This window comes from Bison bison, unplaced genomic scaffold (genome assembly GCF_000754665.1).
Source record: "Bison bison bison isolate TAMUID 2011002044 unplaced genomic scaffold, Bison_UMD1.0 scf7180017864278, whole genome shotgun sequence".
Classification (NCBI taxonomy): Eukaryota; Metazoa; Chordata; class Mammalia; order Artiodactyla; family Bovidae; genus Bison; species Bison bison.
The window spans coordinates 609,967-621,989 of record NW_011494850.1 but is presented as its reverse complement, the minus strand read 5'-3'; the positions used below and the strand labels follow the sequence as shown (position 1 = coordinate 621,989).

The 12,023-nt window shown below is 37.3% G+C and overlaps 1 protein-coding gene across 1 annotated transcript; it reads left to right on the top strand.

Annotated features, from left to right (window-relative positions):
* Positions 1 to 571: 571 nt before the first annotated feature.
* On the top strand, positions 572 to 10,443 carry ZFAND5 (zinc finger, AN1-type domain 5). The gene is made up of 6 exons (XM_010848893.1): positions 572 to 2,088; positions 4,120 to 4,277; positions 4,694 to 4,805; positions 5,436 to 5,539; positions 7,726 to 7,851; positions 8,787 to 10,443. The coding sequence occupies exons 1-6, from the start codon at positions 2,033 to 2,035 to the stop codon at positions 8,933 to 8,935; spliced, it is 705 nt and encodes a 234-aa protein (XP_010847195.1). The 5' UTR covers positions 572 to 2,032; the 3' UTR covers positions 8,936 to 10,443.
* Positions 10,444 to 12,023: the final 1,580 nt, after the last annotated feature.

Below are 12,023 nucleotides of genomic sequence, written 5' to 3'. Positions count from 1 at the left end.
GCATTGGGCTAGGGGAAGGCGTCCGGCTGCTCGTGCCGGGCCGCGGGTGGGAGTGGGGGACTAAGCGCCGCGAGCCGGCGAAGCCCGAGCGGCCCACGGATGGCGGCGTCAGGGGGAGGGGAGCCCGCCTGCCAGCTCAGGAAGCACAAAGACGGAGGCGGCATCCTGTCGTCGTGACCGGAGGCCGGTTCCCTGTGCCCCGGACTCGCTCTCACACGCACGGTCGGAGAAAAAAATGCCCGGCGTGCGGCCTCGGGGAGATTCGAGCTCCGGGCCTCGCTCAAATCCGTCCCGGCCGCCTTCTGCGGTGGCGTCCCGCCTGGGCCGCGGAACCGGGAAAGACAAAGAGGCGGTGGCGATGGCCGCGCCCCCAACCCCTTGCCCGCCGCACCCCCCTTCTCCGCCTCCTCCGAGGAGCGTTTCAGGGTCGGGGGTCGGGGGTCGGCGAGGCACCGGCAGGGTGAGGGGCCTGCTTGGCCTACGGAACTGCTGTTCTGCATGACTCAGTGGTTTTTGGAGAAGGCCTTGCTGGGCTTTCCTGAACGAGGCATCGGCTTGGAAGGGCATGGGGGTAGGGGTGGAGGACCAGTGGGATTCGAACTTGTATTAAAATCCCCTGGAACGTTGGGCGATAGGGACTTATCTCAGTTTTACCGAGGTTGCTGAGTTTCTCGCCGGAGATCCTTTTCATGAAGGAAATGGAGCACCTTCCCCTTTGTTTCGTGCATTTAGGCTGATGAACGTGAAATTTTTTGCTTTCTTTCCACGCACTCCGTGGATATGTGTTTTGGGAAAAGGCCTGGGTTATCTTTATTGATTGAATGTTTGCTATTAATCTGGTCTAAGAACACAGTAGTATGTAGGTCATAGAGCCGCTGTTCTTTAACTTGGCCTTTGGCTGATTTACAGACTTTCCTAAAAAATTAAACGAATCATTATTTTACTCCTTATTTTTAAAGTAGGGATTCAGAACTGAATTGGTGAAAATACTGGAATTTTATTTTTTCAAGTTTTCTTCTAAAAATGTCCCCCTCGAGAGATGTTTAAACCTTCCCTATTTTCTCTCTCTCTCTCTCAGGCTCTGTATTAAGCCTGAAAAGGAGCCTTTAAAATCACAGTAATCTCCATTTGGCAAGAGGGAACGAAGATCTGGAGAGTAAGGGCTTGCCCAAGGTCACTGGCTTAGTTAGAGGTAGATTAGAGACTAGAACTCGTCTCAACTCCGGATAGGGTGACGATTCTTAACGTCTTGTGCACCTGAGAGAAGTAAATTCACACAGTTGTAAAAGCCTTTTTTATTCATGTTTGAGGCTGGAGAATTTTTCAGTTACCTGCTCCTGTCTTTGGGTTTTGTTTTTCAGCTATGAATTAGAGGAGGCCGCAAACTGTAAAGTATATATATACACACACGTACATTTCATCCTATATTTGATAGAGCTGACACAATGAATGCTTAAGTTTCTAACAACTTTATTAAAGATGCTAAGTAATAACGGTATTGTATTTTTTTCTAAAATACAAATAGGGAAATGGCAACTTATTCCCCACACCCACCTCAAAATTGCCACTAAACAGGAGGGTGGTTTCTACCTTTGTGCTCTCTTCGTTGTGCTTGGATTTTACAAACAACTCTGACCGTTTCGTCTTTGAGTGATTGGTGATACTTGCCTTTCTGATTTGAGATTGTTCTCCTTCCCTACCTCAGAAAAAACTAACAACCTTAATGGCATCTTTTTGTTGTGTTTGCTTATTATATTAGGTATACAAGTGCTGCATCTTTAGTTCTTGGGGTTGTGTAGGAGTTGGCAGGCTCTGAGATATAAATAGAAGCTGATTTCAGAGGCCCCTGTTGACTAGGCTTTATGTGAGAGCCTCCATCCAGCTCAGCCTGTCACATTGCAGCCTTGTGACAGGCTGAAGCGCCCGCCCATGTGATCTAAGCTTCTGAGAAATATTAAGGCAAGCTGTGCACTTGTGATGGCATTTAAAAGCTGCCTTTCTAGGGGGAGAAAAGTCTACAAGATGAGAAGCCATGTATAAGACTAATGTCCTGTTATCTTCTGTGTCTCAGTTTGGAGGCTATTTATGGTAAGTTGAAGGTAGATGTGTTTCCTGAAAAAAGTTGGAATACTTTGCATGTGAAATCATTGGTTAAGATCCCCACCCACATTTATATAAACAAAAGATTTTAAGAATCAGGTTAATATTAATGTAAGTTGACTTTTAGGCCAGTTTACTCTTTAAGCCACTTGTCAAATAATAGCAAAAGTTAAAAATATAGCAGGTAAGCTAAAGCATAATTCTTAAGAGGACTTCCAGAAGTGGCCGTCCTTTTTGCATAGGGCAAAGATTCACATATTTTGCATGGTGAGCATGCAAATAAATGCACAATGCATTTTTTTTTGCACGTTATACTCAAAATATTAAAAACTCAACTGAAAGTGTTTATCAATAAACTTCGTAAGTAATGTTGAAATGTTACACTACCCTGCTCCAAAATGAGTCAGCTAAATTCCACTTACTATTTAAAGAGATGGTGTTAACTAAATTAGTACTGTTGTCTGAAGTAAGTTGCAAATATTGGTCAATTTCCATGCAAGCTTCATTGGCTTAAAATATTTTCAAGCTTGTAATATGTCTTTTTGCTAACAAAAGGAAAGATTACTATCATTTAAATGGTTGGGGGAATAATTGTCAGGATTCAGGCCACATCAAATATAGTCCTCTTCCTTTGTGTAATTTTGGTTAAAAGTGTTAATACTTTATGATAACTCCCTAAAGAGTGTATTCTAGTTCGTGCTGGTTGGAACAAGCAACATGAAATTATAGGAAGTAACAAGCTCTAGCTGGAAGTACTTTCCTATATATACCTGAAATGTTCATAACTTGTAAGTCACCTCTATTGTCAACATTTAGGTACAGTTAAATGACAATGACCGGAATTATTACAATCTCCCTTTGATAAAATGCCCAAATAAGCTTTCTTTACATTCATACACAATTTAAGGTGACATGGAAACCTTTTCAGGTTTTTAAAATTTTTTTCTTAAATATTTATGTTCTCTTAACTCAGCAAATTTTACTAAATTTAGCAAAACATTACTGTATTTGTGTTAATTTTAAGAAGGCTTCTGGAATAGCAAGGTTATATTAAGTTATTTCTGGTAACCTAGCATTGAATATTAACCATTATTAAAGATTGTGTATATTGCTTTACTTTGCTATCTTGAAATTGAGCTTGGAAAAGTTTCGTTATTTTCTGGCATGAGGAAGACAAACGCTTGTTACAAGTTTTAATAGAGCTGTTGGTTGAGAAATCTGTGGCTGATAATTTGTGCTTTGCAGGTTTCTAGGCACTGGCTTTAAAGTATACTTAGACCCAGATTTCACATGTCAAATGTAGAACAAAAGAAATTTCCTAGGCAACTGACCCCTGAATTCTTAAAGAGCTTCACTTTTGGTGCCAGGGTAACAGGAAGAGCTAGATGATCTACCAGCTCTTTTTTCAGTGTCCTATATGCTTCAGGTGCTGCAGCATTTTTAAAGTACCCATGCTCTGCCCTGCAGCAGAATTGAATTAATTACAAGGGCCCAATATGTTCAGGTGTTTTAAGAAACCTTTAGAGCTGCATCCACATACTAATAGCTTAAAGAACCACTAGTAGATATGAAGAGTCAGTTAATTTTTGATGATTTGAAATGATCTGCCTGTAGTGTAGGAGAACAAAAAGTGCTTTAAAGATACCAGTTAGAAAAATTAATTTAAACATAAATTAATGGAAGGGTGACCTTTTCAGGAATTAAACAGTGACAGGTGAAATTTTAATGTTTAATGATAGAATTTTTTTGTCCTAAAAATGTCAAGTCATGATAGATCATTGTTTATCAAGCTAAAACAGTTCCTTTCACGTACTTTGTTTTATAAAAGCAACAAAACATTCATAATTTAGCCAATTTTAAGGATTAATAACACAATTTAGGCCTTTGTTAGAGTGTTTAGAAATGACAAAGATAAATGATGACTATTGTACTAATTTAGTGATTGTGTGGTTTTTTCCTCTTCTTTTTTTTTTTAACTAAATTCTGGTTTCTAAAATTTTGATTTTGTTCTGTTTATAGCAGAAAAATGGCTCAGGAGACTAACCAGACCCCAGGGCCTATGCTGTGTAGTACAGGATGTGGCTTTTATGGGAATCCTAGGACAAATGGAATGTGTTCTGTTTGCTACAAAGAACATCTTCAGAGGCAGCAGAATAGTGGCAGAATGAGCCCAATGGGTAAGTTGTTTCCAAGAAATAACGCATTTGAAGAACTGGTGACCGCAAAATATACAACCAAGAATTGGGGCCTCAAACTGAGAATCAGTGCTGAAAGTCCAAGGAGAGAAGACCTGAGAAAAGCTTGAAACTTAAAGTAACAACCAAGTACTTGGAATGACTGCATGAGGAATGAGTGACATCTACAAGCATCTTCTAGCTTTTTCTTTTCAGTTTTTGAGGTTTTATTGGCTATGACTTTTTTATTTATATTTTTTGTTGTTTGGATATCACTTAAGTGTAAGATTCTGCAGCACAGTGAAAAAGTGCATAAGTCACTAACCTAATTAAATGCAAGTATTTGTTACTTATTAATAGTTTTGAAAATGAGTGTTTCTAGTGTTGCTTCATTTCTTACCAATCCTTTTTTTAAACAGGGACAGCTAGTGGTTCCAACAGTCCTACCTCAGATTCTGCATCTGTACAAAGAGCAGACTCTAGTTTAAACAACTGTGAAGGTGCTGCTGGCAGCACATCTGAAAAATCAAGGTAAGATTAAACATTTCTGAGTATTTATAATAATGCAGGGAGGAAATAAAGATGACTGACATAATTATGAATGTTAATAAATAATAATGATGTTGTGTTACAACATACATATTACATTATAATAAGGATGTTAATACCTTAGATGCCTGCATGTGTTGCACAATTGGGGATTCCAGTGTCCTTTAATATATGATCTTGTAGGTCATTGAGTAAAGATGTGTATAATAATGCACTGCTGCTGAGTAGCCTCAAGGATACTGTGTTGAAAATGCTGTGCTTTTTCTTGTAATTGAGCTGTGAAGATTACAGAGAATGAGGCTCTACAGATTATTGCGCTGCTACATAAGGCATTCTGGCAAAGTTGTCCCTTTTGCCTTTAAATTACAGGCACAGCTAAATATTTTTAGTTGCCTCTGATGGAACACTGTAACCTTTACAAATATGCAGGCTTCAATTGATGAGCCATTTATCAGATTGGTCTCCTTATTCTCAGACATTTGTGCTGGGCATCCTTTTTAGAGTATTTAGCTCCATTTGATCACGCTAGAAATTATATATATTGAACTGACAACTTACTATCTCACCAAGTACCCTTAACATCTTTAAAAATGTTTGCTTGAACTCAAATAGAAATATGCCTGTGGCTGCCTTGCCTGTAACTCAGCAAATGACAGAAATGAGCATTTCAAGAGAGGACAAAGTAACTACCCCGAAAACAGAGGTGTCAGAGCCAGGTATGGTTTTTATCTGATTCTTTAATCTCTTCTCTGCCCATCCCCTGTTACCTTTGCACCTACACATCAGCACTTTATCATGTGAAGGCTGGAAATGTCAAGAATTTAATGAATTTAGAAGGTAGGTTACCATTACATTTTAGAAGTATCTAAACATTAAAGAAGGTATTGTGAAACATTAAAGAAGAAATTATGAAAGTTGAATTGTAAAGCCATGGAGAAAAAAATAATCAAAAGTGTTTAGTCTTGGATATTGTCAGTAGTGCAAGAAATACTCAAACAAAAGAACATATTGAACACTGAAACTTTGAAGATGAAGTTTGAGATCCCTATGGGAGTTTAAAACTCAGTGTGGAATGGCATTTTGGTTTTCATTAAATAGTGACTTGAGTCTGTGCTGAACTTAACATTAAAGAAAGCACTTCTGGTTGTGCTCTGTTGTCAGGTCAACTTTTTTACTTTTCATTGCTAGACCCTGGAACCGTGATTTGCATACTCTGGTGGTGCACATAGTTGGTTTGATCAATTCATTGTTTCCTAGTATAGTGTTGACTGGGACACAATGTTAAAACCTTTAGTGAGAAAATAGCGTTGAATATATAATCTGCTTTGGAAGCTTGCTTTTGCTAATATTACATAGCCAAGCTTATGTGAACCGTATAAATCTTGACTGATAAAGCTAAGGTGAAAATTTTTATGTTGGGTGGTTGAATCTATATTTGGTATTTAAAGTTCCATCCTTATGATGAAAAACTGACTAAATTAGTGTTGTTCCGTTTCATTTGTTTGTTATTTAAAAAACAAAATCTTGGAACAGTACTCTTTTGGATTAGATCTGTAACTATTTCTGTGCATTTATTATTTTCTTCACCTGAATGCACTTTGCTGCTCTGCCTTTTCTGTATTAGTTTTCTTTTTTTAACTACCCCCACCCCCACCCCCACCAAAGTCTTGTGTATATTTTAAGAACCACTGTCCAGTTTTCACATGTAGCCAGGGAAATGGCTGTCACGTCCCCTAGACTATTCCACAGACTGTCGACACTTCATTATACCATCACGAAAATACATTAGGGTTGCCATGGTAGATTGTTAGGAATAAGTAAAATAGCTAGAATATTACCAGTGGTCTCATACTGTTAATTTCACTGGATATATCACTAATATAAATGAATTCTAAATTTGGAAAGGATTTCAGTAAGTTGTTATTAAACCAGTTGGTTTGCTGTAGAGTTTGGATTTATGCTGATAGCATTAATGCTGGCCTATTGTTTAGGCAGTAATTCTAGTATTATATGCTTCAATTTGCTGTTCTTGGGATTTGGACTAATACTAATTTTAAAAAGGTAGGATTAAATTTTGTTTTAAATAACCTGGAGGTAATATGAACTTACAGTTTTATCTGCAGTTTTATCTTTATATTGACAAATTCTGTTGATGTCATGAGTGAACTTAAAACTTAGACCCCTTTTACCTGGAGAAATGGACTTTTTAAAGTAGGTCATATCTCTCAAGTATCACAAAGTAAAGCTGTGCTATAAAAATTTTGTTTTGCCTATGGAATCCTTAAGCTTCACAAGTATTTATATTGTCCTAAAGACAGTGTTTGCTAATCTTCAAAAGAAGGTTTTTTTCTTTTTCTTTTTTTTAAAAAGGCTTCCATATTTTCTGCATAAGACAATATAAAGCACTTTTTAAAATGATTCAATAATTGTGAAATTTTAGAGTCTGATAGGTTAATGATTTGGGTTTTACTTGTCAAAATTTACTGTTTATCTACAGTTTTTCTTTTAACTTTTCAGTATAAAAACAAAATAACTTTATAGCTAAGTACCTCAGAAGTTGGCAGCCTTACTTGCTGAGTATTAATGAACTTGAATCTGCCCTAATTAAGAAGATTGCATTTTGGTGTTTGCAGTGTGGAAACTGAGCAGATGACCACATTTCTCAGGTTTTTAAAACCTAGAATTAGGATTTTGTTTCCCAGTCCTAAAGTGAGTTTAATGGAATTTGAGTGGAGTGATAATAAAGTGAAAGACTGTATTTAAAAAACATGTTATATGTTTTCTTTCAAGAAGGGCTTAAACATTTTCATGAGGAGTCTTACTGTTGTTTTGTTTTTGACTTACTAGATAATTGTCAGCCAAACAGTTGACAAACTTCTAATTTTTATCCTTGTTTTTTCAGTTGTCACTCAGCCCAGTCCTTCAGTTTCTCAGCCCAGTACTTCTCAAAGTGAAGAAAAAGCTCCTGAGTTGCCCAAACCAAAGAAGAACAGGTGTTTCATGTGCAGAAAGAAAGTTGGCCTTACAGGTATTCAAGAGCTTCCTGGTTACTGCCTGTGGCACTAGTCAGTCTTAAACATAAAACACCCAGCTTTCAAGAATAGGAAGTTTCCACAGTAGACTGGAAAGGGGACAGTAAGAAGAAGTTGATTTGCTTTCCATTGGTCTCTCTAATCCTATGAAACCCTTTCCTGACTTCAGGCCTTCTGAATTATTTTCCTTTATAGGATTAGTAAAACTTAATCTCTTGATTCTTTGCTTTGTTTTTCTGGGGGAAAGATAGTTGAACTAAACAGTAATCACCTACTTTGAGCCAGAAACAAAATCTTCTAGATACTTTTTAATTATTTCCTTTTAAATCTCAGAACTGTATGTGGTTGTCTTCTACAACACATTTCCTTCTACAATGTGTGGAAACATTATTAGTCAGTGTATAGTAGGAAGGCAATGGCACCCCACTCCAGTACTCTGGCCTGGAAAGTCCCATGGACGGAGGAGCCTGGTAGGCTGCAGTCCATGGGGTCGCTAAGAGTCGGGCACGACTGAGCGACTTCACTTTCATACATTGGAGAAGGAAATGGCTAACCCTTTCCAGTACCCTTGCCTGGAGAATCCCAGGGACGGTGGAGCCTGATGGGCGGCTGTCTATGGGGTCGCACAGAGTCGGACACGACTGAAGCGACTTAGCAGCAGCAGCAGGACTAGAATTTAAATCCAGTTCAGTCTGACTCTAGAGCTTTGTGATTTTTCTACTGTGTTTGATATCTACCAGAGTTTATGGAAGATAGTTACTTGTATTTCTCGCCATGTCAAAAGAGGTTGAAAACACTTTTGACAATTTAAAATGACAATTGGTTTAATGTTACAGAGAATCATGAAAATCTGGTTCCTTTTCTATATTGACTTTGTTTCTTCTAATTGCTATAAGTTCCTTAATGACTCTGCTTCCTTTTATATGTACAGGGTTTGACTGCCGATGTGGAAATTTGTTTTGTGGACTTCACCGTTACTCTGACAAGCACAACTGTCCATATGATTACAAAGCAGAAGCTGCAGCAAAAATCAGAAAAGAGAATCCAGTTGTTGTGGCTGAAAAAATTCAGAGAATATAAATTACTACTTGTGAAGAGACTGATAATTTGTTTTTATTTTAATATACCGTAGGAAAACATTAAAGAGCAGATGCATGGCCATTTTCCTTTGATGTTCTCCAGATTTTTACTTTACACTTGTCTGTCTTATAATTGATATTTTAGGATGTTTGGGTGTTTGTTACAGGCAGAATTGGATAGATACAGCCCTACAAAATGTATATGCCCTCCCCTGAATAAAATTGGATGAAAATCTGCACAGCAAATTGAAATACACAGATAATAAGGACAAAATTTAGTTCCTTCGTGCCAAACAAAATAACTGAAATACCTATCTGCATGTTTGCAGCATATCTGCCTTTGGGAATGTAATCAAGGTATAATCTTTGGCTAGTGTTATGTGCCTGTATTTTTTTAAAGAAATGGTACACCAGAAAAGGACTGGCAGTCTACTTCTACCATAGTTAAACTTCACCCTGTTAATTTCCACATGTTCCTTGGAAGCAGGAAGAAAGCTATAAAAAGAATCAGACCTTTCTATGAAACCAGTGTTCGGTGCCATATGTAAGCCTGGTTAATTGGTGTTCTAAAAACTGTCAAATAAGACACTCTGTGAAAGGTACACATTGTTTAACTGGTTAAAGAGTAAAATGCATCAAGCCAACAGGGTCTTGAGCTGTCTTTGAAGCTTATTATGCTGGCCTGCACCAGACGATGTCTGCATTACTCATTGCTAAAAATGTTGTGTAGAACAAAACTGCACTAGGATTAATTTAATTACAAGAAGAAATTAAAACTCTACGTTTGGTTTTCACATACAGCAGCTCTTTGGAGTAACATGCATCTGAATTTTAAGTTGCAAAGGTATCTGAATAGTTAATTTTTCATGTGCATATTTTGTTGAATGTTTTGGTTCAAGAAAGAATGTTTAAAGCTTTTTTAAAGACTTCAGTTCTTAATGTAACTGTACCCTTCTGCATGGAAAATCATAACCAACATGGCTGCAGTAGACTTCTTAGTGGTATCCAGCACCACTTGCAGAGGGCTGCTTTATATTAATTGTACTTGGGTGTAGGACTCTAGTGTTCTTGGGTGTATTGCATGGGCTGCATTATCTACAGCATTGTACAATAACAACTAGAAGAGGCAGTATACTTCACTGATGCTTGTCTGGTAATATCACTTCTGTGTTATAATGGAAGGTTTTTTGTGATGTATGAAACTTGTGTTTTTTATATATAAATGAGTATAGTTAGATTAGTGTCGTGGTAATGCCTGTTTTCATCTGTAAATAGTTTTAAGTATGTACACGAGGCACTACTTCTGATTTATTGCAGTGTTCAGTCTTAGTTTTTACTTTTATTCTTAAAGCATTCAGTTTTGCTTTCAATTTTATGTACCTTAGTTCTAAAGTTAGATCTGCAGATGTGTACAGATAGTACATATTTATGTATTGCACATAATCATGCTATTCAGCATTGATGCTATATTGTATTATGTAAATAATAAAAGCCATGTACAGAGGGAGACTTTCCACTTGTTTATTGGGTTTTTAAGCCATAGTTAGATATCCTAAAGGGGGATAATTAGGAAATGTTTGATATTGAACTTTAGTCGTATTTATAGACTTTGCATGGCTATATTATAAATTTTTTTTCATTTCCATCCCTAAACATTCACATGAGAACCATGAGATGAGTGTTAAACATCTCTTATGGTACATAATAGGCAGTTTGATTTTGAAGACATGAATAGGCACTTTTAGGATCAAAACAGTGTTAGAATTTAGGTCAGTTATTCCATCCTATCTCCCTTTTTTTTTTTTTTTGCTTTATAAATGGCACTTTAGGCATTACAATTGGTTTATAGCAACTGGCATAGTTTTATTTGGGGTTTGATTCTAATGTTGAGATGGTCCCATGGGCTTGGTCTTTGCAGGTGTCATGTGAAATAACAAAGAACAAGAGCTAACAGTGGCATGTTGACTTGGCCAATGCAATAGCTGAAGCCAAAAAGCAGAACCATTACATCTCAGTGATGGAGTTGGAAATGGAAATATTCAGTACTTACCATGATGATTCGCTGCCACCTGTCACAGTTCTTTGTTGCTACTTTTGCTTCAGGTGAGGGGATATGTATACTATTGAAGTATGAGACAAGGATAGTGTCTTGAATTATGAAGGATACTGAATCACAGTTGAGCTAAAAATTGTGGTGTTCGAAGGCAAACAATTTTTATTCAAAGTTTAAGACTTTGTTTTCCTTCAGTGCTACCTCTGTAAACATTTGCTTGGTAAGTTTTTAAATCTTCAGGTTTTGAAATCGAAGAGGGGTATATTGGGGACAAAGAAGACTTAGATGGAAAGATGACGGACCCTTAGGCTTCACTTGTGTGTAATGGCCTTTGAAATAAGTAGCTTGAGATTATGGTAATGTTTCCATAATCATTTCTTATGTGAAATATTTAGAACATATCTGACTTAAGGATTTGATTTGTCAGGAGCATCAGTTGGGGAGAAGGGATCAAAGTGTGTAAGGTAACTAGGAAGATTCAATTGTACCAGGACTCCTGTATTCAAACCTGAAAGTTTCTCAGGCAAGATTATATATAAATGGGCTTTAACTTTGAAATGCACACTGACATAAAGCATTTAAGACTAATACCACATTTCTCCTTGCACTTTGTACATCCCCACCCCAGACATGTTTTGACAGTGATGATATGAATTACCTATTTGGCCTAGGGATAGTCTCTTTATCATAGCTCTTTTCAGTGGGCTTTATCGGCAAAACTAGGGCCTATGGTTTGAGCAGAAGTGGTTTTTCCACAGCATGAAATTGCAAAGGAAAAAATTGCAATATAGGTGAAATGACTTAATAGTTAAGATAATGGACCCTAAAACCAGGCTGCTTTATCTGTAAGTAAGGCTAAAAATACCTGGCATTTAATGTTCCATATTAAATTTTTTAAGGACTTAATTTTAGGTTCACAGCAAAGTTGAGAGATAAGTGCAGAGATTTCCCATGCACCCTCTTGACCCACACCACATACATTGCTGTATTACCAACATCGACCACTAGAGTGATAACATTTTGTTAAAGTTGATGA

Coding starts and splice junctions, on each gene's coding strand:
- ZFAND5 (XM_010848893.1), top strand. CDS start 2,033: ATGTATAAGACTAATGTCCTGTTATCTTCTGTGTCTCAGTTTGGAGGC. Junction 5,540..7,725: donor AACAGAGGTGTCAGAGCCAG/GTATGGTTTTTA, acceptor TTGTTTTTTCAG/TTGTCACTCAGCCCAGTCCT. Junction 7,852..8,786: donor AAAGAAAGTTGGCCTTACAG/GTATTCAAGAGC, acceptor TTATATGTACAG/GGTTTGACTGCCGATGTGGA.